This window comes from Eucalyptus grandis, chromosome 8, assembly GCF_016545825.1.
Source record: "Eucalyptus grandis isolate ANBG69807.140 chromosome 8, ASM1654582v1, whole genome shotgun sequence".
Lineage (NCBI taxonomy): Eukaryota > Viridiplantae > Streptophyta > Magnoliopsida > Myrtales > Myrtaceae > Eucalyptus > Eucalyptus grandis.
In genome coordinates, this window is record NC_052619.1 from 6,423,165 (window position 1) to 6,445,162 (window position 21,998).

Below are 21,998 nucleotides of genomic sequence, written 5' to 3' on the forward strand. Positions count from 1 at the left end.
TGGCAACCTCGGTCGCATTGTAGAGGCTCAAAATTTTGTGAGGCACTAAAGTCAAAGGGTGGACGCGAGAACATTAGTCGCCGGTAAAGACTAGTTCTGAATCAAACCGATAAAGCGACAATCTTACCTAAGCCATGACGCTATTTTCTTAATTAGATACAAATATAATGACAAGAATGAAGGTTTCAATAGGATCAACGGGAGTTGACAGGATCAAGATTCCCCCGGCCACAAGAAATTCCTTCGGGAGGTCGCCATCATAGGCAGCAACGATTCGGTACCGATTATCACTTGGAGACAAGATGATAAGAATAAAGGCAATTACTAAAGCGCTTGATACCGATGACTTCGCACATAAAACAATGCATTTATTGGTGCAATACCGAAGATTTCAGGAAATTTGAAGTTGAGGTGATGACAGCCAGAGAACAATCATTCGCTGTACTTGATTATAAATAAATGGGTAGACATCATTATAAAGGGATCGCATAATTGAACAAAAAACTTAAAATTCTCAGTTTCAGTTATCTTTCTTATCTTCATTTTGCATTCTCTTTTATCCTTTATTTATCATAGTTACATTAGAATTCGCAACTTCTTAGAAAAAAAACTGAAGACTCATCCTTTGCCGAAAGATTTTTTGTTCAAGAACCTTCTTGGCGAAACATCCAAGAGGGATGTTGTCGTGGATTCATTATTACATCAACTTGAGAATTTTTGTGATATAATTAATTTTAATAAATGCGGTATGGTGTACCAATTAAGAATTATTATTACCTTTTTCTTTTGGGTATTTACCCAAGTACTGCGCATGGGATCTCATCTTGTGTTAACAAAAGAATTTTGCGAACGCATGATGTTTGTTAAGACATTTGTCTTATAAAATGTGCGGTCAGTGTCTTCAAAATTATAATAACGATAATAAAACCATGTAAATAAGCGTTTTTGGAGTACGTCACGTCACCCCCAACGTGTCGATAGTAGAGGGCAGTTCTCGAGTTCAGTTTTCGCTTTTGTAGATCTCATATTCCTACTGGCAAAATTAGAGATGGTCCGCCGACCGGCTAACAAATCAGATTTTGTCCACTGTGCTTTTTAAAATTCTACTCTTAAATAATATCTTCAGGCGTGATTATTAGTGGCGTTGAAAAGTGATGGCGATGCCAACGTCATTGTCAGTCGTGAAGATGGTAGATCACTCGTCCCAAAAGTTCTAAATTTATTATATTTTTATTAATTTAGTTATAATTTTATTAATTTTATAAATTAAATATTAATCATTTTCATCTTTTGCTAATTGAGTCCATTCAACTAATTTTTTGCTGGAATTTGCTTACATGAATGCCGACGTAGACAAATTTTATTAACCTTTAATATTTTATCGAATTTTTAAATTATTATTTATGTTTTTAATTTATTTTTCTTCTTTCCATTTGTTTCCTTTGGCTAGTCGCCTTTGTTTGGCGACTAGATAAAAAGCCACGACTAGTGAGGGTTAACCTCACCGGGATCTAGCAAGAGTGAGCCTCGTCCAAGGTTGCCCCTCACCAGATACTAGCAAGGGCAAGATCACCTAAGGCCCACGAGGTTGACCCTCGCTAGCCTCTGGCGAGGGCGAGCCTCACCGGAGGACGATGGGGTCGCCCTTGGCCAGATCCTAATGAGGCTCGACCTCGATAAAGGTTGCAAGGGAGGCGAGGTCGCCCCTCACCTAAGGCTAGTGAGGCTGACCCTCACTTGGTTGTGGCCTTTGGCTAGTCACTAAAGACTAGGCGATTGCTGACTGGCCAGAGGAAGAAAAGAGGAAAAAAAAAAAGAAATTAAAAATATATAATAATTTATAAAATTAAAAAAAAATTAAAAAATAATAAATTTTGTCCACATTAGTGATGGTTATGCCACATGTTAGCGAATTCCAGCCAAAATTGATCGGATGGACTTAATTGGCACAAAAAAAAAAATAGGTTTAGAACTTTTTAGATAAATTTTCCATTATAATAATAATGATGATGATCATTAAGAACAAGCTATGCACGAGTGATGTTGTCCCGACCTAAAGCAAAATTTCGCATGCGCTCTCTTTGCTTTGCTTCGACAGCCTGATTTGGTACTCCTCCTCCTCCTCCTCCTCCTCTTCTTCTGCTTCTCCTTCTCCTCAAGACCTGTCTCTCTTTTGAGCCTCTTGAAATGAAGTTCTCGAATGAGCTCGAAGCTCAGCTCATACCAGAATGGAAGGCAGCCTTCGTCAACTACGGGCGACTCAAGAAGCACGTCGAGGACATCGAGCTTTTGAAAAAACCAAAGCAACCTCAGCAAGTCGACCGCAACTTCACCTGGTCCATTTTAGAACCCATTCGTTCCATGGTCAAGAAAGTTGCCAGCAAGTTCCAAAAGTCCCCTAACACCACCGTCAAAACCCTGGTACAAATGAGCATGCATGTCGGATGATTTCCTTCTTAGGACCTCAAAAATTTTCTTCTCGATGAAATTCTATTCTGAACCAAAACTACTAAGTTTCGAGCAAAAGGGTTGCCTGCGAGCGATATATCCACACACCAGACAAAAGCATGTCGTATTATTTTTGTAATCGGTCTTTACATCTATTGGTGAATTTGTATTTAGCATTTGAAGTGAAAGTTTTGTGGTGTTTTTAAATTGTTGCATGCGGCTACCTGTAAAAGGGAGAGAGAAAAGTGTTCTTAATTGTTGCTTGCTTGACCCTCCAATTGCCATGGCCATTCCTCTGGACGATAGAGATCAAGACTTGATCTTCTTCAGGAGTCCATGGCCCTTTCTTCAGCCCCATCTTCTCATGTCATGGTGCTCCCACCATCTTCCTTTGCTTCTTCTTCCTTCTTGCTTTTACTATTCTTCTCTCTCTCTCTCTCTCTTTCTCTCTCTCTGTATCTATAATAGATTGATGTGTTCAAGATTCCATTGCGAGGGAGTAACAGAAAGAGTGACAGGCTTGTCCCAACGAAACGCACATGAATAAAGCACCCTCTTATTTATTCATTTTTTCATTAAAAAGGAGTAGATGAAGAACTTCAACCTGAATTTTCTGCAGAAGAAGAATACGAATGACGTGGAGAATGGAGGGGAAGAAGAATGGGAGGAGCGTGAAGCCTACGAAAACGAAGTAAGTACAAAATGATGTACCGTCCCCTGATCAGTAGGTATTTTTGTCAAAATCTAAATAAATTTGTCACGGAATTCTTTAGAGTACTCGTCAATAAAACTGGACGATTGTTTTACAAGGAAAAATTTTTCTCAGACAGATTTCATTCGCTGATACTTGTCTGAGATTAAACGATTTTCTTGGGTGGTTACTCAAGATACGTTTGTTAATGTTTCCATTTTGGGGAACAATTTTTTTTCAGAAATATTTTTTTCTGTTTCTGTTCCCGAGAACAATTCTGAGCATTTGAATGCGTTTGGTAACTATACAAAATTTATGTTCCCGAGAGAGATGTGTTTAATACGACCCGATATATTTTTATGATTTAAAAATTTATTTTAATTATTAATAATTTTATTACATTTTTCTTTTTTCTTTTTCTTCGCTTCCTCCAACCAGTCACCGGCCCGACCGGCCCAAGGTCAGCCTCGGGGAGGCTCGTGGGCCACCTACGAGGTCACCTCGAGCCTTGCCGTGACTAGGCAAGGCTTCGCCAACCTTGCCCTGGTTGGGCAAGGCGACCTCACCCGGTCACCGGTGAGGTTGAGCCTTGCCGTGGTTGGGTGAGTCTCGGCCTTGCCTAACCAAGGCAAGGGTCTCGCCCTCACGGTGGTCGGGCTAGGTCAGTCTCACCTAGCCACGACGAGGTCGTCGGGCCTTGTCTCCGGAGCCTTGTCTAGCTGATTGTTGGTTGGCGCCGAGGTTGGTGACTGGCTAGGGGAAGAAGGGAGGAAGAGAAAGAAAAAAAAAAGGAAGAAAAGAAAAGGGGAAAAAAAAAAACTTGATTCTTGTTTCTTAAATTGTTCAGGAATAAGAAGCAACTTTTTTTTGTTTCTTATTTCTGTTCTAGATCTGTTCTCGGGAATAAAACTTACCAAACGCGTTTCTGTTCTATTTCTACTCTTTGGAACAAAAGAATAGAAACACTTGGTCCCGAGAGTATTACCAAACGTGCCCTCAGTTACTAAGTAAAAACACCAAAAATTACCAATTAAAAAAAAAAACATAAATTGAATGTGAGAAGTGTTTACGCAGAGCGTGTGCGCGTGACGAATTCCTAGCAGTAGTTACATTAATTTGCCCCAGCTTCATCCTAATATTAATTATTATAGTTACCTGCTGTCTGCTGAGAATAAATGTTTCCTATATATCTCGTAAAATTAGGTGAACTTATTTCTCGGGAGGGTGAATGAGGAGCTCAGCAAGGTGAACCAGTTCCATAAGTCAAGAGAGGATGAATTTCTTGAGAGAGGAGATGCACTCCGTAAGCAGCTCCAAATTCTGCTGGACCTCAAGCAGATGCCCGGCAACGGGGAGCGCCGGAAAAATTCTCCGGGGCTCAATGCGGCGAGCGCCATAGCCTCTCCGCACTCTTCATGGCCATCCTCCAATGGCATATCCAATTTTCCAGGTGACTTTTCCGTTGCGTGAGCGTGCTTTCTTGTTTTGTAGATATAATTACGAACAAATCTAGAATATTTAGGGTTGGACATAGTTTTTTCCATAGAGGAAAAGTCAAAGTACAGTGAAATTAAGTTGCAATTTATCTACTAAGCATTGCTGACCTTGTGACGTGGGTTTATAGTTAGATTGGCCTGTCACGATAAGTTCCGAAGCCATCTTATCGTCGTCATCACAAATTACGATGAAAAATGATTGCGTAATAGTCTTTAATATACTGTGAGAATAACGGTCTATTTTAAATCACAAATAATTATAGATTGTTGTTGGATCCACTTATTCAAAGAAAATTAGCTTATAATAAACTATTATTTTCATAGTACTCTAATAATTATTATATTAGCAAAACTCAGTCACGGATGAAAGAGAGAAAACCATGTCATCGTCATCATCACAAATCACGGAAGAGAGAAAGAGAGAGGAGGCGGAGGAGTAAACGATGTCGACCTCACGAACGACGAGGTAGAAGTTTTCTTTTTAACAAATTAAATGGTGCGCAGCCGATCCTTAATGTCATGCATTTTTTCAAAGGGAGTGTAAGATGATGTATTTGATAGGAAAAATTCTCACATGCATTCGGATTATACAAGCTTATTCTGTCTCAGTCATTAGATATCATGAGTCCTACACGGGACCAGCAAGATCCAAGGGCTGAGATTGATTAAGACCACATAGGTGATGTCTTTGATCTTTCTATTCATCTATAAGATACAGATTAGTTTTTTTTTTTTCAAGTATTAACTATAACGTAAAAATTACTTGATTAAAAATCGATTGATGACCATCCTCATATTTTTCACTCTATTATTACCGGTAACGAAATTTGTATGTGCAAGTAAATGGGACTCTTTTCTATGTCGTCTTGCCATAGAGACCCCGAAGGAATTGCTCCAAACCCCCACAGGAACGCCGGAGATGACGGACGATGTGACCAATGTGCTCGAGAGGAACGGGGTAAGTTTCGTGGGGCCAAAAATGCCGACTTGGATGATAATGGCCGTGGCATCAATGCTGTGGGAATGTTTGGCGAACTCCCCAAGGAAAGATGGAGTAGCAGGTTTCATCAACAGGAAGAAGATCCAGTATGCTGAGGAGATGATTCGAGGGGCTTTTGTGGAGCTGTACAGAGGCCTTGGTCTACTCAAAACTTACAGGTAACGAGTAATACCTATGATAAGATCACTTTACCAAAATACACGACAGACTCCACTTATTAGTTTGTCATATCATTTGATTAATTTAATTAATAACTCTGCAATTAGTACTAATATCCTGGGCATTACTCCAAAAACTATATCTTATAGCACCCCGAATTGATCTGTTTTAATTGATATTAACAAGGCTATCACAAGATAGCTTGCCTAATTGGAGAATGTTGCATATAAGTCACTCAATTCAGGGTTTCATGTGTAAATATGGAATAGGATTCTGTTTGATTTTTCGAACATATTATCCGCGTAAGGCCTGATATTAATTTGCTTTCTTGGGCAGCTCCTTGAATATGATGGCTTTCACTGAGGTACTCAAAAATTTGACAAGGTAAGGTCTGAGCCAAAAACTTTTGGGACCAAAACATTTTCCTAATTCGGATCATACTTTTAAACAAGCAAAGCTTAAGTGCCTGCGTGATTTACTTGGATTAAAAAGATTAAACTAAAATGGAGGATTTTATTGAATGAACAGGTGACAAAGAGACGGGCATCAGCAAGTTATCTTAAAAAAGTGAGAGAATCACATTTCGTAAGTTCAAACAAGGTAAATAAAACTCGACTTTCCATGATGCTTTCCACTTTTTATTAAGGTAAATGAATATGATTATATCACGCCCTCCCTTTTTTGTGCCTTTAAAGGTTAATGGCTTGCTAAGTATTAAGCTTAACTTAGGCTCTCCCATGCATATCAATTCACAACTTATAATTTGAGTTTTTTTAACCGACAAGTCAATTTCAAATAGGAGTTGTTACTAATTGATTTGAGGTGAGTCAATTAGAAATCTAAGTAAGATATTGAGAGAAATTTTTTACTCCTGCTCAACTAAGGAAAGAAGACTTGATTGCACTAGTTAATCAACTAATGCCTTCTAGTACCTAATTTTGTCTAAACCCTGAATTTTTTTTAAAGATTTTCAAGGATTTTCCGTGCATTTGGGGAGAATAAAAACCATCTTTTTAGACATTTTTCTGATTTTTTTTGGAAAATGTAAGTCATCTTTGGATTTTTTTTTGCTATTTTTTAATTACTAAACAAAGCTGACCCGGGTCAGTGAGACCCGCAAGCCGGCCCGAATGGGATCCGGCCCGACCGACCCCGCACGTTGCAGACTAGAAGAGACTAGCCCTACTGTTTTCTTTCCCCTTTTTATTCTATAATAATGTTGCCCCTTCCCCTTCTGTTTTCTTTCCTTTTTCTTTTCTTTTCTTTTCTTTTCTTTTCTTTTCGTTCCCTTTTATTTTTCTTTCCTCCCCACGCGAGAGCCGCTCACCCAGCCGCCCTCCAAGAACACATGCGAACTCCAACTTCCGACGGACCAAAAAGACCCGTCAGCTCAAACGCCGAAAAAACGGCAGCATAATATATATTTTAAGAGAAAAAACTTGGGCACCGTCAGAGCCGTAACCATCCGTCACGCGGCCGTCGTCCATGGCTGCGACCGTCGCCACAACCCTTCAACTTCGCCGGCCGAGAACCGATCGTTTTGCGGAAACACGACGTGACAAGACGCGTCCGACAAGCAACGCACCAATCCTCCTCAGGCATTTCGTGGCCGGTCCACAATGCATACGCAGGGGTCAACTTCAGCGTGGTATGAACGACGCACGGCACGCCTCCACCGACAACGGAGAACGCGAGCGTGCACAATGTCTCGGGCATCTCGGCAAACGGGTAACGTGCGTCGTCCGTGGGGCGAGAAACGCGAACAACCGCGCCGGGATTCGAGTCGAAACTCTCGCGGCAATCATCGGACTAGACCTCGAAACCACAGCACATGCACGAGGAAGGCCGGAACTCGCTCGGACCGGGCAACGGCAGCACATCCACGAGGCGTGCCGGCGACCGGCGACTTCACCTCACCACTCACTCTCATCTCTGCTCGAACTCCCTCTCTCAGATCTCAAGCTTCTCTCTCTCTTTGTGTATTTTGCCTAGGAGGCCGGTCGATGGAGGTGCTTGGACCGTCGGTCCTCGACGTGCCAACTGGCCTTGGTGCGACCAAACCGGCATCCTCTCAGTCTGTGGAAAAAAGGGTGGCTAGGGCCAAGCTCAGTCCCCATGCATTTCTTCTATTTTTTTATTCCAATCGCGGTAAAATAAGGGGAGATGATAGAAAATAAAACTTAATAGATGCAAATAAAAATTAAGACCTTGATGAAACGAAAATTATTTTTGTTAGGGTTTGGTCCTTAATTTTCTGTGTGATTTTGGACATAAATATTTAGTCATAATTTAAGTATCGACAGATTAAATTATGTTTGATTTGATAATTAGGTGGTGAGGTTAATAAATGAAGTGGAGTCTACAGTCACAAAGCACTTCGCCAGCAATGACAGAAAAACGGCGATGATGTTCTTGAAGCCCCAGCACAAAGATTCTTACAGAAGCACTCTCTTTGTTGGTAATTCTAATTTCTTTCTCTCTCTCTCTCTCTCTCTCTCTCTCTCTAATTGTATTATATATTACTATGATGATTGTATAGTTAACAAACGACTGTGACAGGGAATTTTGCCCATTGATTTTTTTATGAAAAAACAAATTTCTGGTGCTTATTTGATTATCAAACCTTTATGACCGACCCTTCAAGTAAACGAATATACGGTTTCTTTTCCATGTCAATCGAATTGAAATTTGACTAAATTAATCTATTGCGTTGCAGGTTTGTCCGCCGCTTCTTTTTTGACATTTTTTACCCTATACGCAATTTGGTTACACGTAACTGGTGTTTTCAATCCCACCCCGGACATGGTCTACATAGAAACTGTCTACCCTGTCTTTAGGTGATCCATGTTTTCTCTGTACAATTACAATTCCAATTCGGGCAAAATTCGATCTATCTCATGCTCTCTGGTTTGGACCCATTTTCGGGCAGTATTTCATCTTGTGTAGCTTGCACCTGTTCGTGTACGGATGCAATCTGTTCCTGTGGAAGAGCACGAGGATCAACCACAACTTCATATTCGAGTTCTCGTCGAGCACCGCCCTCGAGTACGGCGACGCCTTCCTCCTCTCCATGACCTTCATGACCACTGTGGTCGGCGCCATGATCGTCGATCTTATCCTGCGGGACAGCAGCTCCTCGCCGAGCCTGGTCGATGCAATGCCTGGGGTCCTCCTTCTGGTTTGCATTTAGCTTCATACTCTCGATGCCCCATCATTTTTTCCCCGACTAGAAAATCACTTAAGTTAACAAATCTTGTGTTATATTGATTTCGCGTTGTGAACCTTAGGTAACAAGATATATGGTGGCAGTTAATGACCTTATTGGTTTTATGGAATATGCACAGATTTTCTTCACCGTGCTGGTTTGCCCGATTGACATATTCTACCGCTCGACTCGATTTTGCTTCATTCGTGGGATGCGCAATATAGTTTTCTCTCCATTTTATAAGGTACTTAATATTATGGCCTCTTTCTTAAATAACTTTTTTTACTTACTTTTACATTTGGAAGTTATGTTAAATCATGATTCGATAACACCGCCTCATTGCCGCTTAGCAAATTAATTGTATATTTCACCCTTGTTTAATCTGAATGTATTATCGACACATTTTTAAGAGTTCAAAATTAAAGGTATAATGATTTTGTATAATTCGGTGTTAATTTGCTACCTAACAGATTAACATTTTGGGAAAAATAGGTTTGTTTCTCAGAAAATAATCGAGAGGGAGTGACGGATCAAGTTGTAATGACTGATACCTAGTCAAATAATTATTTTCCTAATTCAAATTTAGTCGGGAGTGGCATCATATGTAGAGGCCCTATCCCAAACTAACCAAATTGCCCCTTGCCCCTGTTTGTTGTTGAATTTACCTAATCCCAAAACTCAAAACCCTAAAATCTCTCTCTCTCTCTCTCCACCTTAGTTCTCCTCTAATGTCACTGACTAAATGAGTTTTCTAACTCGTTGAGTGCAGGTTCCGATGGTTGACGTTTTTTTGGCTGATCAACTCACTAGCCAGGTAATCGACTGCATGACATTATTACTTGTCCTAGGGAATTAAGGATGCATTTGTTGTATTTGTTTTACTAAAGTTTTATGATAAAAGAGATATTTCTCAAGAAAATCATTTATTAAGGAAAACGGTTAGTTTGAGGGTGATTTTTTTTCTTGCTAAAAGGGGAAGTTATTTTTCCCAAATCTAAGCTTGTTTTCAATTCATGAAAGACATTTTCTGTAATTCGATTAATTTTCTGTCATCCAATTATCGGAATGTTGAAAAATAACTTTTCAAAAACAGTTTCCTTTCAAATGAAACTCAAGTTACGAATAGAAAATCGAAAATATTTTCATTTTGTGAGTCATTTTCTTTATGCTTGTAGATCCCATTGCTAAGGCACATAGAGTCCACGGCTTGCTACTTCTTGGCCAGAATTTTCAAGACAGAGCAAGAAACGTGCATATCGGGAAGGCATTTTAAAGAACTTGCTTACCTCATTTCATTCTTGCCTTATTATTGGCGTGCCATGCAGGTAATTAATATTAAGATCCTATTTTAGATGATATATATCCTTACGAAAAATATGTAAGTAAAAAAAATAAAAATAAAGATCCTTTTCTTTAGATCTAATTATGTAGTGACCCTTCTAATTGCTTCCCTTAACAGTGCGCTAGGAGGTGGTTCGACGAACGCGACACGAACCATCTGGCTAACATGGGGAAGTACGTGTCGGCGATGGTGGCGGTGGGGGTAAGGATCACGTACGCGAGGCACCCCAACTGCCTGTGGCTCGGTATGGTCCTGGTGACCTCCGTGGTGGCCACTGTGTATCAGTTGTACTGGGATTTCGTCAAGGATTGGGGGTTTCTCAAACCCAAATCGAGAAACCTGTGGCTGAGGGACGACTTGGTTCTCAAGCACAAGTGCATCTATTACATCTCCATTGTAAGTCTCTCTCTCTCTCTCTCTCTGTCTGAAAAACTATTCTGGTTTTATTTAAATGGAGAAAAATGAACTAAACAACCGTATGGATTGCGATAGAAGAGAGACAAAACATTTGAAAGAAAAAATGCAAACCTTAGGGTTTATGGCATAAACACCCGCATTGTGTATTATTGCTTATTTCCTCAAATGAATTAGCCTTGAGAAGTTTCTAATGCGTAAAACCAAATCCATTTCAGGCTTTGAATGTAGTTTTGAGGGTTGCATGGGTGGAGACAGTGCTGAGCTTTAATGTCGGAGCGGTCGAGTCGAGGTTGCTGGATTTCTTCTTGGCTTCTTTGGAAGTCATTCGACGTGGTCATTGGAATTTTTACAGGTACAAGCTCTCTCTGTTTTATACGCAGAGACGGTAGATACAAATCATGCAATTTTTATATGTTTTAGCCTGAGACAGAGGTACTCAATTCGGCAATTGAATTTTCGTTTGCTACTTCCCTTGTGCAGATTGGAGAACGAACACTTGAACAACGTGAGAAAGTTCAGAGCGGTGAAGACGGTTCCGCTTCCCTTCCGCGAAATGGACCCTCTCAGAGCTAAATCACATGGAGGGATGATTCCTTGACAATCAGCCAACATGATCAGGAATTTTGCACAGCCGGATGGTCAAGAATTTGAGCATCAAGAGTTGTGCTTTCATCTGGTGCCACCACATCCTAGTGCAAGAAGAAAGGAATGGAGTGTTAATTTCCTAATTGCACAGATGACTTTTAACTTTGAATAGGTCAACAATTCGTACGTTTCACGTTGTTGCTGACGTAACGAATTGTCTCTTTTGAGTTTCGAACTTTCAATCCCAGAGATTTCATTTGCGAAAGTGGCTGCTTGCATGCAAACCTCGCCAACATGGAAACGAAAGCTTTAGGGTTTCGTCTGTTTGGTGTTTGCCCTTTGGCCTTTCATGGCTTTTTCATGCTACCTCAAATGACTACCTAGGCTTGATTGTCAATTTCTTCTCATGCACTTTGGGAAGAAAACTTCAAGTAGATCTACTTTTCACACAAGCGAAGATATAAAGAACTCGACATTCATTTCTTCCAAATTCTTTTTAGAATAAACAGGACTTTGCTAGCATAACAATTTTTGAGCTACTATGAGAACAACAATTTCTTGTAAATAGTATATTCTTGAAGAAATAGATTCCACAATAATTTATAATTATTTGTTATTAAATTTTTTATGATCAAGAATAAGCTGTTAATCTTACGGTATATTAAAAAAATGTACCATAATCATTTCTCAAATAAATAAATATTAGTTGAGTTTCACTATTTGCCCAATGATTGAAAGCAAACATTTATTTACAATTCACAATTAAAAGAAAATGAGGGAGCAATTCTAAATCTTATATAGAGAGCAAGTAAATATAAAACCATCAAGTAATCTTACCAAGTGTACTTTCTTAGTAGCAAGCGGGGAATTAATATCTTCGTTCTACCTTTTTTTTATCCTTTTTCTTAGATCGATTTTACCCTTTCTCCTCTTCAATTAGAATTTAGGGAAAAAAAATCTAAGGGCTTTAATAGGAAATACAAGGAAAATTTAGGGATTAGTTGTGCCATTACCTCTCACAATAAACCAATTACCATTAAAATTGGAATTTCAGGTTGTTTTTTGTCCCAAAAATGTCAAGTTATTATGAAGAAGAAATAAAGAATATTTGACTTTTAAAGGTAGGAAAAAAAAAAGAAAAAAAAAAGGGAAAATGGTAGCTAGCCCTCCCGCCGCCCGCGAGCGTCAATCAGCGTACTCTCTCTCTCTCTCTCTCTTTCTCTCTCTGTCTCTGCGTCAACCCTTGTTTTTCTCTGTCTTCTCTGCTCGAAAATCAAAAGAGACGCCCCCCAAGAAAGAAGAGAAAGAGAAGAGAAGGAGGGGAGAATCTCCCAATCTCCTCCGCCGCGACACTCCTCCTCTAGGGTTTTCCCAATCCCCCTCCCCCCGCCGATCCACCGAGAAGAAAAATGGTGCGAGCAGCGTTGCTGAAGAGGCTGGTCTCCAACTCCCTCACGGTGGCCGGCAAGCCCCAGCACCACCAGCTCCGCCGCCTCAACATCCACGAGTACCAGGTCCCCTCTCCCTCTCCCCCCCCCCTCCCCTCGCGTGATCCACCGCGAGCGACTTCGTTCGGCGACGGATTCGCGTCTCTCCGGAGAAGCTGGATCTTCAGGCTCGAGATTGCGTCCGCGGTGTTCGATTCCGAGCATCTTGATGTTATTTGCATTTCGCCTAGAGAGAGAGGAATGAGGGAAGAGCTGGCGTGCGGTTGATTTTTGATCGATTGCGCTCGTTGTTGGATGGCGATTCTTGCTGCTTCCGGAAATGCCGCGATTCTTCGCGCTTTTTTACGTTTGACGGCTCCGGAGCCTGCCCGGATCGCGGTTGTGTCTGTGTCTGATTTTTGATGGAGTGGTGGATGAGCTCGTGGATCTGCTCATTGTTGAAATACTGCGTTTTCCGGGGGGGTTAGAGAGATTTGATCAGATTTTATAAATCGTGGTTTTGTGATCGACCTACCTGATTCTTGAATGATGTGTCGGCTTATAGGAAATATCTTGTGGATGCTCGATGCGGTAGTTTTGCTTTTCTTCATGTGCAGTTGGCTTACACCAATTAGTTGGGGATGCTGGCTTAATGCTTTTTAATCTGCTGCCTGACACGGGCTTTGTTTACTTTGAGTTCAGGGTGCTGAGTTAATGAGCAAATATGGCGTTAATGTCCCAAAGGGTGTCGCTGTTTCTTCTGCGGAGGAGATCAAGAAGGCAATCCAGGAAGTGTTTCCTAATGAAAAGGAGGTATTGTAAATAACAGAAACTGCTAACCTGAGCCAAGAGGGCCTGAACAACAGTCTGAATTCTTCGTGTTTGCACTTTTTTTGGCAGTTAGTTGTCAAAAGCCAAATACTTGCTGGTGGAAGAGGATTGGGTACGTTCACGAATGGGCTAAAAGGTGGAGTGCATATTGTCAAGGCTGATGAGGCTGACCAAATAGCTGGTATGGAACCATTCTTCAAGAAAAGAGCATGTCTTCTGAAATTTACAGTGTATGGCTTCAGTGGGCCCAAAATGCTTGAGAACTACACTTAGACTAGATTTGATTCAATTGAATGGAATTGAGTTAGGAAATGGAATGAGAGGGGTAATGGAGTTTTTTTTTCCTTTTTGGTCAAAGAGGAATGGAGTTCAATGAGCATCCAATTTCCTTGTTTGCTTGCGATAAAGAATAACTTGAGAATGAGAAGGAAGTAATAAAGTATCCAAATTATCGTTGAATTAATTATGAGTATAGAACTGTGAGGGCACACTTGGAATTGTGTGAAGGAAATGGGAGAAGCTTATGGTGAAATGGGAACATCAACTCCCCAGTAACCAAACATGGGTGAAAGGAGTGGGCATTCCTGTAGAAGTGACAACTAAATATAGACATGGGAAAATGGAGAAGATGACACTTTGGTGCTCCTGATAAGGGCTTTTCAAGCTACATGTTAGGTTTTTCAAGAGAAATTTGAACTATTAATATGTGGATTTAGTAAGGTTAAATCCCCATGTGGATAATTTGGTTGAAATACTACTCAAGAAATATCATAAATTTAGTCTTGAAAGAAAAATTGTAGATGATAACTGGGTTTAATTTTGGCCTCTGTGTATATGATAATGTTTTTGGCATAGAAATCATTTAAAGTTTGTTATTGCCTTTCTGCTGTATATAATATATACTTCTCAGCATGAAAATTCATTGGTTGCAGGGAAGATGCTTGGACAGATACTTGTGACCAAACAAACTGGGCCTCAAGGGAAAGTTGTCAGCAAGGTTGGGCATAATCAATTTTGAATAGGCTTTTCTTCTTAAACATATTGCTTTCGTTGACTACCATTTTGTATACATATCTATTCTCGTGACATTCTAGATGACATGAATCCTCAAATTTTTAATGATGCTCCTTTGAGTGTCGACATACTCATTCTTTTTGGCCACATTTATAGTTTTTTTTTTAATTTCAAATTTGTTCTATGGGTTAACGTCTGCAAGTACTATTATAGTATAGAAAACCAAAAGTTAAAAGTTTCATATAGTGAGCGTTTGTTTAGGGTGTTTCCGCTTTTCTATGACAAAAATAGACTAATGAGTTGGTGGGAGCTTTTTGTTTTTTCCTTTAAATTATCTTTTCTGGGTTGGGGCCCTTAATCCAGTTAGACTCTTGGTTACTATGAGAATGAGAAATTGATTGTTGTGAAAAGACAGATGTGTGTGGAGTGTAAAGAAATTGATTGGATATGGACTTTGCTATAGTCCTTGCTGGGTCTCTTATTATTTAACCCAAAACTGAACTGGATACATGGAAGCCATGGGGTTAAACCACACCAGAATAGTAGGTTCACTCCGGTTTGATTTGCTTCTTTCTGGTTTTGTAGCCGACCAAGAATAGCAAAAGGCAAAAAGAAAACAAATTAAGCAGAAAACTATATATACACATGAAGGCATGGTTTTAAGCCATGTCTCTTTTATGTATTAGACGACCTTGTTGTGGTGCCATGCATGATCTGACAGAGCAGATTCAACACTTTACATTGGTTATGGTGCCTAATCTTTCTTTAGCACGACCTATCTTGTATAATCAAAGACATTAGGTTGAGTAATGAATGTGTAGTTTTATGCCTGTTAAGATAAAGAATGGCTCCAGAAAGGCATATCTGTATATTCTCTCTGGTTTCTGTTGTGGACTACACCTGATGAACTGAATTAGACCTAATTTTGGCTTGAAAACAAAACTGAACATGGAAAAACTGAATTTCTTGGTTTGACTCAATCAGTTCAGTCGGCATTTTCAGGTTTGTAATTTTTATTCTGGGACACCCAGATGTATTGCAGGTGACAATTAAGACCTGGCTAATGAACTTGCTTTTCTTTTCTGTTTTAGATATTTAATTCATATTCTAACAAATGTGAGCTCTTTCCTACTGTTTCGTGTTATAGGTTCTGTATTCTCTTGTTTTGGGCCTGTCTCAAGCACTTCTCTTTTCAATTGCTTCATGATTCTGCATCTCCCATTTATCATGACTTCATTATTTCTTTCTGCAGGTTTACATATGTGAAAAGCTTTCTCTTATCAATGAGATGTACTTTGCCATCACTCTGGATCGGAAAACTGCTGGTCCTGTATGTCTTTGACTCTCTGTGTATTCTTTAGTATTCCTTTTCTCCCTCATTGGCTGAGATATACAGCCATTTGTTTTTAAAGGATCCTGCCATATATGTTTTTTTTTTTTTACTATTTCTCACATCACTATCGTGACTATTTTATCGTTCTCGCATTGCCTCCTTTCTTTCATTAATTATATGAAGAACTTTTTATGTGAAAAACTGGAATTTTGCATCTTAGGGCATGTTTGGCAAAAACAATTTCTGTTCCCTAAAACAAACATTTCTATTCTTTTGTTTTGGGGAACGAAAAAAGAATAGAAATGTAATTTGTAAAATTTTTGTTCTTGAGAATAGATTTGGAACAGAAACAAAAAGTCTCCGGGATCCAGGAACAATGTTTTGTTTTCTCTTCTCTTTTCTTCTCTTTTCTTCTCTTTTCTTCTCTTTTCTCTTCTTGCCGGGGCGCCGAGCCATGGCGAGGCTAGGCGAGGCTTGGCCTTGCGCTGGCTAGGTGAGCTCCTCACTAGGCCACCGCCAGGTTGGCGTCACCTAGTGGTGGTTGGCGAGGCCAGCCTCGCGTCGCCTGGGCGAGGCTGCTTGGCCATCGGCGAGGCTCAGCTTCACCAGATCTGGGCGAGGCTGAGTCTCTTGGTGGCCAGGCAAGCCTTTGGCGAGCTCGTTGGATCTCGCCCAGCCGGTCACCGGCCACTGCCGTGGCCAGCAACCGGCCATAAAGGAGGATGATAGAGAGAAAAGAAAAAAAAAAAAAAAGAGAAAAATATAGTAAAATATTAAAAAATTAAAAGAAACAACAAAATTATACAATTCTATCAAACACATTTCTATCCCGGAAATAAAAATTTTATATAGTTACCAAGTGCGTTCTTTTATTTAGAAATTGTTCCCGGGAACAGAAATAGAAAAAAACGATAAAAAATTGTTCCCAGGAACAAAATCATTACCAAACACGTCTTTACTGTTTGTTCCAAAAATAATCCTGCGTAATGCTTACAATACATCCTGTTTCTTGGAGAACTGTTTTACTCAATATGAAGAAATGTTATGCAACTGTTGCTTTAATTCTTTGACCTTGTGCTTACATACAATGTTGATAGTCATCACAGGATGTTAATCTAGTCAGGGTTTGAAACTATGTGTACTGAAATGGCTTTATTTATAATGTTTTCTATAGTTGGCAACTTTGTAATTGAATGGTAAAGAGTGGCATAGGATCCATGTCAAATGTTAACTCTTTAGGTAAACTGAGTCATCAAATTTAGACATACCATAGTTGACTTGTCTGATTTCGAGCACCAGGTGATCTAGTTGACTTTCTTACCTTTATGAGTTACGTAAAGTGATATGGCAACAACCGTCTCGCAGATGACGATCATCTTGAGATCAGGTAGTCTAGTTATAGTTTTGAAGGGGCAAATAAAGAGGAGGTAGAAAGAACAGATATGTGCAAAGGAAAAAATAGTTGCATGCTAAATACACATGTGGCATTGAAAAGACAAAGGCATCTTTTAGGAAAGACAAAACTGTCACGAAATATGGGCAAAAAAGAAAAATGAAAAAGGAAAGGGAGGTTTCTGTGGATAAACAATAGAAAGTTGGAGATATCGATTTTGAAGCCCACGTACTTGCATTGTGAACCATATAAGGGGAAAATTTAGTTTCACATACATTCAGACAATTGTTTATGCATGTATGCACAAATATATATATTTGCATATGCATACTTGTTTGATTGTGTCTTTTATTGAAGATACTTTTCTATTTATGATATTTTTTTGTTGGCAAAAAATAGAATATTGCTTTAATCCATGGAACTGACTGTGTTTAGTGGTAATGCTTGGCTGTTGTTTGATGGTATGGAACAATGGTGTTTGCCTCAAAACTTTGGTTCAAACTTCTATGTGAATGTTTGGTTTGCTGCACTTTTTCCTAGTAGTCATTCAAGGCTAAGAAGCTGCAAGACCGTGCGGTCAGGTCCTCTTGTGTGGCTTTAGTTTTCCCTGGACGAGAAAATTATTTCCCTTTTCTTCCTATTTTACTGCTCTCATGCATTTATTTCATATCTTCTTTTGAGTTTGTGTCGAGGATGATTTGCTTCCTCTATTTGCGCATCTATAGCTCACTCACACTTTATTTTGCAGATTATAATTGCCTGCAGTAAGGGAGGAACCAGCATCGAAGATCTTGCTGAGAAATATCCGGATATGATAATAAAGGTTTAATTTCCTATTTTTCTTAGATATATGTCAGCATTTCCCTCTGCTTCATATGTCCTCTTCTGATGGGACTTGTTCTTTCATATAGGTACCAATTGATGTCTTCCAAGGAATCACTGATGAAGATGCTGCCAAGGTGGTTGATGGTTTAGCCTTAAAGGCTGCAGATAAAAAGGCAGCTATTCGACCAAGTGAAAAAATTGTATGAGCTTTTCTGTGCGTGTGACTGTACGTTGTTAGAGGTATGCATATTCTTCTTCTTCTTTTCCTTGGTAGAAACTAATCATACTCTCCACTTATTAAAAGACAAAGAATTGGTACATTTGGTACTTCATGAGTTGATTTTCTGTTTTGCAGATTAACCCCCTTGCAGAGACTTCTGATAGCCAATTGGTTGCTGCTGATGCAAAATTGAACTTTGATGACAATGCTGCATACCGTCAGAAGGAGACTTTTGCTTACCGTGATCCCACTCAAGAAGACCCTCGAGAGGTTTGACTTTAATATATATTCTGCCACTGACATTACACTTTTTTATCCTATTGCTTGGAGCTATTGATGCATTAGCAAACTCTTGTTTTATGACATCTGGCTTAAATATTAGTTTGTCTGTCTCTTTTCTTTTATAATTCTGAAGCAATCACTTTGAGAATAAGAACATTGGCTTGATGTAGAAAATAGGTGTAAATCTGGTTAGTTGGAAGAGCAGAAGGCAAATTTATAGTCCAAATAAAGTGGGTAGCGCATTAACGTGGTGGCACAATGTGGTGTGATCACAAGAAAGCATTTTTCCTTATGTTTTTGCAGTTAGTATACTTGTTCTACTATGTGGTGCTTACTTGTTCAACTTATTTGACTAGTTAATGCATGCATTTTAATTTCACACGGGTCTTCTGCTAGTCAGAAAGAAGAGGAAGTTTGAATAAGATACAAGTTTTGGTTTCTTTTAATTTCTTGGCAATGATTTGTAGGTTGCTGCTGCAAAAGCAGATTTGAATTATATTGGTTTGGATGGAGAGATTGGTTGCATGGTGAATGGTGCAGGATTGGCAATGGCTACTATGGACATTATCAAGTTGCATGGTGGAACTCCTGCCAACTTCTTGGACGTTGGTGGAAATGCTTCAGAGAGCCAGGTAATAAACTGCATCTTCAGAAGTTCTATTTTCTGGACAGCCTGTAAGGATGGCATTCCTCATGTACAGGATATGTTAAACCATTAAGCCATTCAGTTTTTTGTGATATAGCATATAGAGGCAGCATTCCTCCAACGCATGAATAATGATTAATCTTAGATCCCTCTGCAAGTAGAACACCATTCAGTTAATCATAATTACTTTGAAGCAGCAGGGTTTCTCTGCTTTTGATTTGCATCTTGTACGAAGTAAGTGCACAATTTATTGGAGCCGTTGGGTTTCTCTTTAGGCTGTGCTCTTTTGGTTCCTGATTCATCAATTCATTCTTAATCGATGAACTGTGAATAAAGATAGTCATCATGGTAGACCCTCCTGTGAGTAGAACAACCATTCGATTGTTTGGAATAACTTTGAAGCATCACACTGTTTCCATTCTTCTTTTCCATCTTGTACAACTGCACGGCTTATTGGAGCATTTGAGTTTCTGTTGAAATTCTACTATTTTGGCTCTATTCAGGGTTCATTGCGGCATTCTTTGATTTGATGAACAATGAATATCAATATGATTTCTTTTTATTGCTGTGATCCATATCTGTATTTAGGGTGAAATACTCCACATAGACCCTGCATAGGTGAAACATATTTGGTTGCTTGTGTTAATGTTCATTAGCAAGCATTTTGCTTCCTTAGCCATGGTAGGTGCTCCATTTAATTGGAGTTGCTTTGCAGCTTTTTTCATGCAATTTTTTCTGTTAAAGTCTCTCTTTTGCAGTTTTCCCATATTAGTTTCTCTGAATTATCATCTGCTTTCTCCTACTTTTGTTATCGAATAGGTGGTGGAAGCATTTAAGATATTGACATCTGATGAGAAGGTCAAGGCCATCTTGGTCAATATATTTGGAGGTATCATGAAGTGTGATGTCATTGCAAGTGGAATTGTCAATGCAGCCAAACAGGTGAGAAGTGCAATGTTTGACGCACTGACTATTTGTAGGCTTCTATTTTATTATTTTGCATACTTTATGGTTCTGCTTATAGTTTCTTAGTTCAGCATTTATGCATTTTTAAAGAACACACTTGAATAGCATGATGCCTTTGAGAAGTTAAAGTGTTCATTGATATGCAAAATGTTCGTATACCAAGATTTTAGTATTCATATCCATCTTGGAGCAAGCCAAATTTCCGCCACATTCCCCAGGAGAGGGGAAAAGAAGCCTATCCTTTGATGAGAGGTTCACCATGGTGATGCTTCTTTGTATTTTTTAAAATCTAAAGAAAAGTAATAGCTTACAGGTTGTCAGGCCTAGCAAGCACGGTACCTTCTTAGTACTAGCACCTCTGCCTATTGGATTAGTGTGGTTGAATCCAGCCAATAATTCAGAAACATACCTGAAGATTTCATTTGAATTCACTTGTGGAGATTCCAATCCAGATATTAAGACCAAGTGCTGCTAATTTCACTTTTTCAGCTTTTTATTGCATGATATGAAATTCAGAAGTGCTGAGATCTTTGCTTCTGCTTTCTGTTTGTTGCCAGGTTTCCTTGAAAGTACCAGTGGTTGTTCGCCTGGAAGGCACAAATGTGGACCAGGGAAAGAGAATACTAAAGGTATATATTTTACCATTGTTTGCTTTCAATGCCTTGCACCACCATTGAGTGAAGTATGATTTCTTTCCTTGTTTTCTTCTTTCTATAATTGCACGAGATGGTGATTGGATTTTGGATTTTGTTTGTGAATAATTTTGTAGGAGAGCGGGATGACATTGATCACGGCAGAAGACCTAGACGATGCGGCTGAGAAGGCAGTTAAAGCATTAGCTAGTTGAGGGATTTCATCGTTTTTCTTGACCATTTTTGGACAGAAATTCTGTCATTCTCAGGTTTATCTGCTTGAAGTAAACAGAGCTCTGCCGATGCTTACATGATATATGATTTAAATTTTCAATTTTCAAAGTTTGCTTTTGAGAAGATTGTGGAATAAAGAAGATCAGAGAAGAGTTTTGCTACTCCTGGCTATTAGTACTTAACAGAACCTGCTGATAAATAGGAACTTCAGCTGACGAAGTGGTTCATGCTTCCTGCTTTCCCCATCCTTGTACCAGAGGAAGCTTCGCATTAGTTGGTTTGATGAAATGAGAATATGCAGTTGGCCCTGGAGTGATGATAGTTTTCCACAGTGATTCTGGCCGGACTAGTGTTTCCATGCCATGATTCTCACTGATTTTGTGGGTAGGGATAACTTATCCACATGGGAATGTTTATGCTCTCGAATCAATTATATCTGTTGAAACGTAATTTGGTTTCTTTATTTTTGAAATAAATTTTTAGTCAAAAAATATGTTTGGAACAGAAATGAGTTTCTCTAATTCTCGAATAGAAATGAAAAATTAAAAATTTTCTCATCGATTATTTTGTTGCTAGCTGATTGTCCATCTGTTGTTGTTGCCGACTGCCACCATTGGTCGCCATCTGTCGCTTGCCATCGATTATTTTTGTTGCTAGCTGATTGCCCATCTGTTGTTGCTGCCGACTGCCACTATTGGTTGCCATCTGTCACTTGCCGTCGGCCGAAAGGGAGAATTGGTTGCCATTCTATGTCGTCGGCCGAAAGGGAGAAGTTTTATGTCGTTATTAAATAAAATTTTATTTTAAAAACAGAAATTTTGTATTATTATTACATGTATATTTTTGTTTAGA

At 39.3% G+C, this 21,998-nt stretch overlaps 2 protein-coding genes across 2 annotated transcripts; both read left to right on the forward strand.

Moving 5' to 3' along the window:
• The first annotated feature begins 2,187 nt into the window (after positions 1–2,187).
• Positions 2,188–11,356, forward strand: LOC104416091 (phosphate transporter PHO1). Its single transcript, XM_039299540.1, has 15 exons — positions 2,188–2,421; positions 3,068–3,139; positions 4,343–4,589; positions 5,511–5,793; positions 6,131–6,172; positions 6,316–6,394; positions 8,126–8,252; positions 8,511–8,629; positions 8,721–8,972; positions 9,139–9,243; positions 9,769–9,813; positions 10,175–10,324; positions 10,459–10,737; positions 10,974–11,110; positions 11,239–11,356. Exons 1-15 carry the CDS (start codon positions 2,188–2,190, stop codon positions 11,354–11,356), a joined length of 2,289 nt encoding a protein of 762 aa, XP_039155474.1.
• A 1,241-nt stretch (positions 11,357–12,597) lies between these two features.
• On the forward strand, positions 12,598–21,467 carry LOC104456088 (succinate--CoA ligase [ADP-forming] subunit beta, mitochondrial). Its single transcript, XM_010070812.3, is given in 13 exon segments — positions 12,598–12,857; positions 13,473–13,583; positions 13,671–13,782; positions 14,534–14,598; positions 15,868–15,945; positions 18,090–18,164; positions 18,253–18,348; positions 18,350–18,406; positions 18,522–18,656; positions 19,136–19,300; positions 20,134–20,256; positions 20,838–20,909; positions 21,050–21,467. Coding segments are annotated over 13 exon segments (1,272 nt in total). The 5' UTR covers positions 12,598–12,752; the 3' UTR covers positions 21,128–21,467.
• The last annotated feature ends 531 nt before the right edge of the window (positions 21,468–21,998 follow it).

What these genes read in the sequence shown, in the direction of transcription:
- LOC104416091 (XM_039299540.1), top strand. Translation starts at nt 2,188, where the DNA reads ATGAAGTTCTCGAATGAGCTCGAAGCTCAGCTCATACCAGAATGGAAG. An exon ending in ACACCACCGTCAAAACCCTG is followed by an intron (nt 2,422 to 3,067) that starts GTACAAATGAGC and finishes AATTTTCTGCAG; the next exon opens with AAGAAGAATACGAATGACGT. An exon ending in GGTCATTGGAATTTTTACAG is followed by an intron (nt 11,111 to 11,238) that starts GTACAAGCTCTC and finishes TCCCTTGTGCAG; the next exon opens with ATTGGAGAACGAACACTTGA.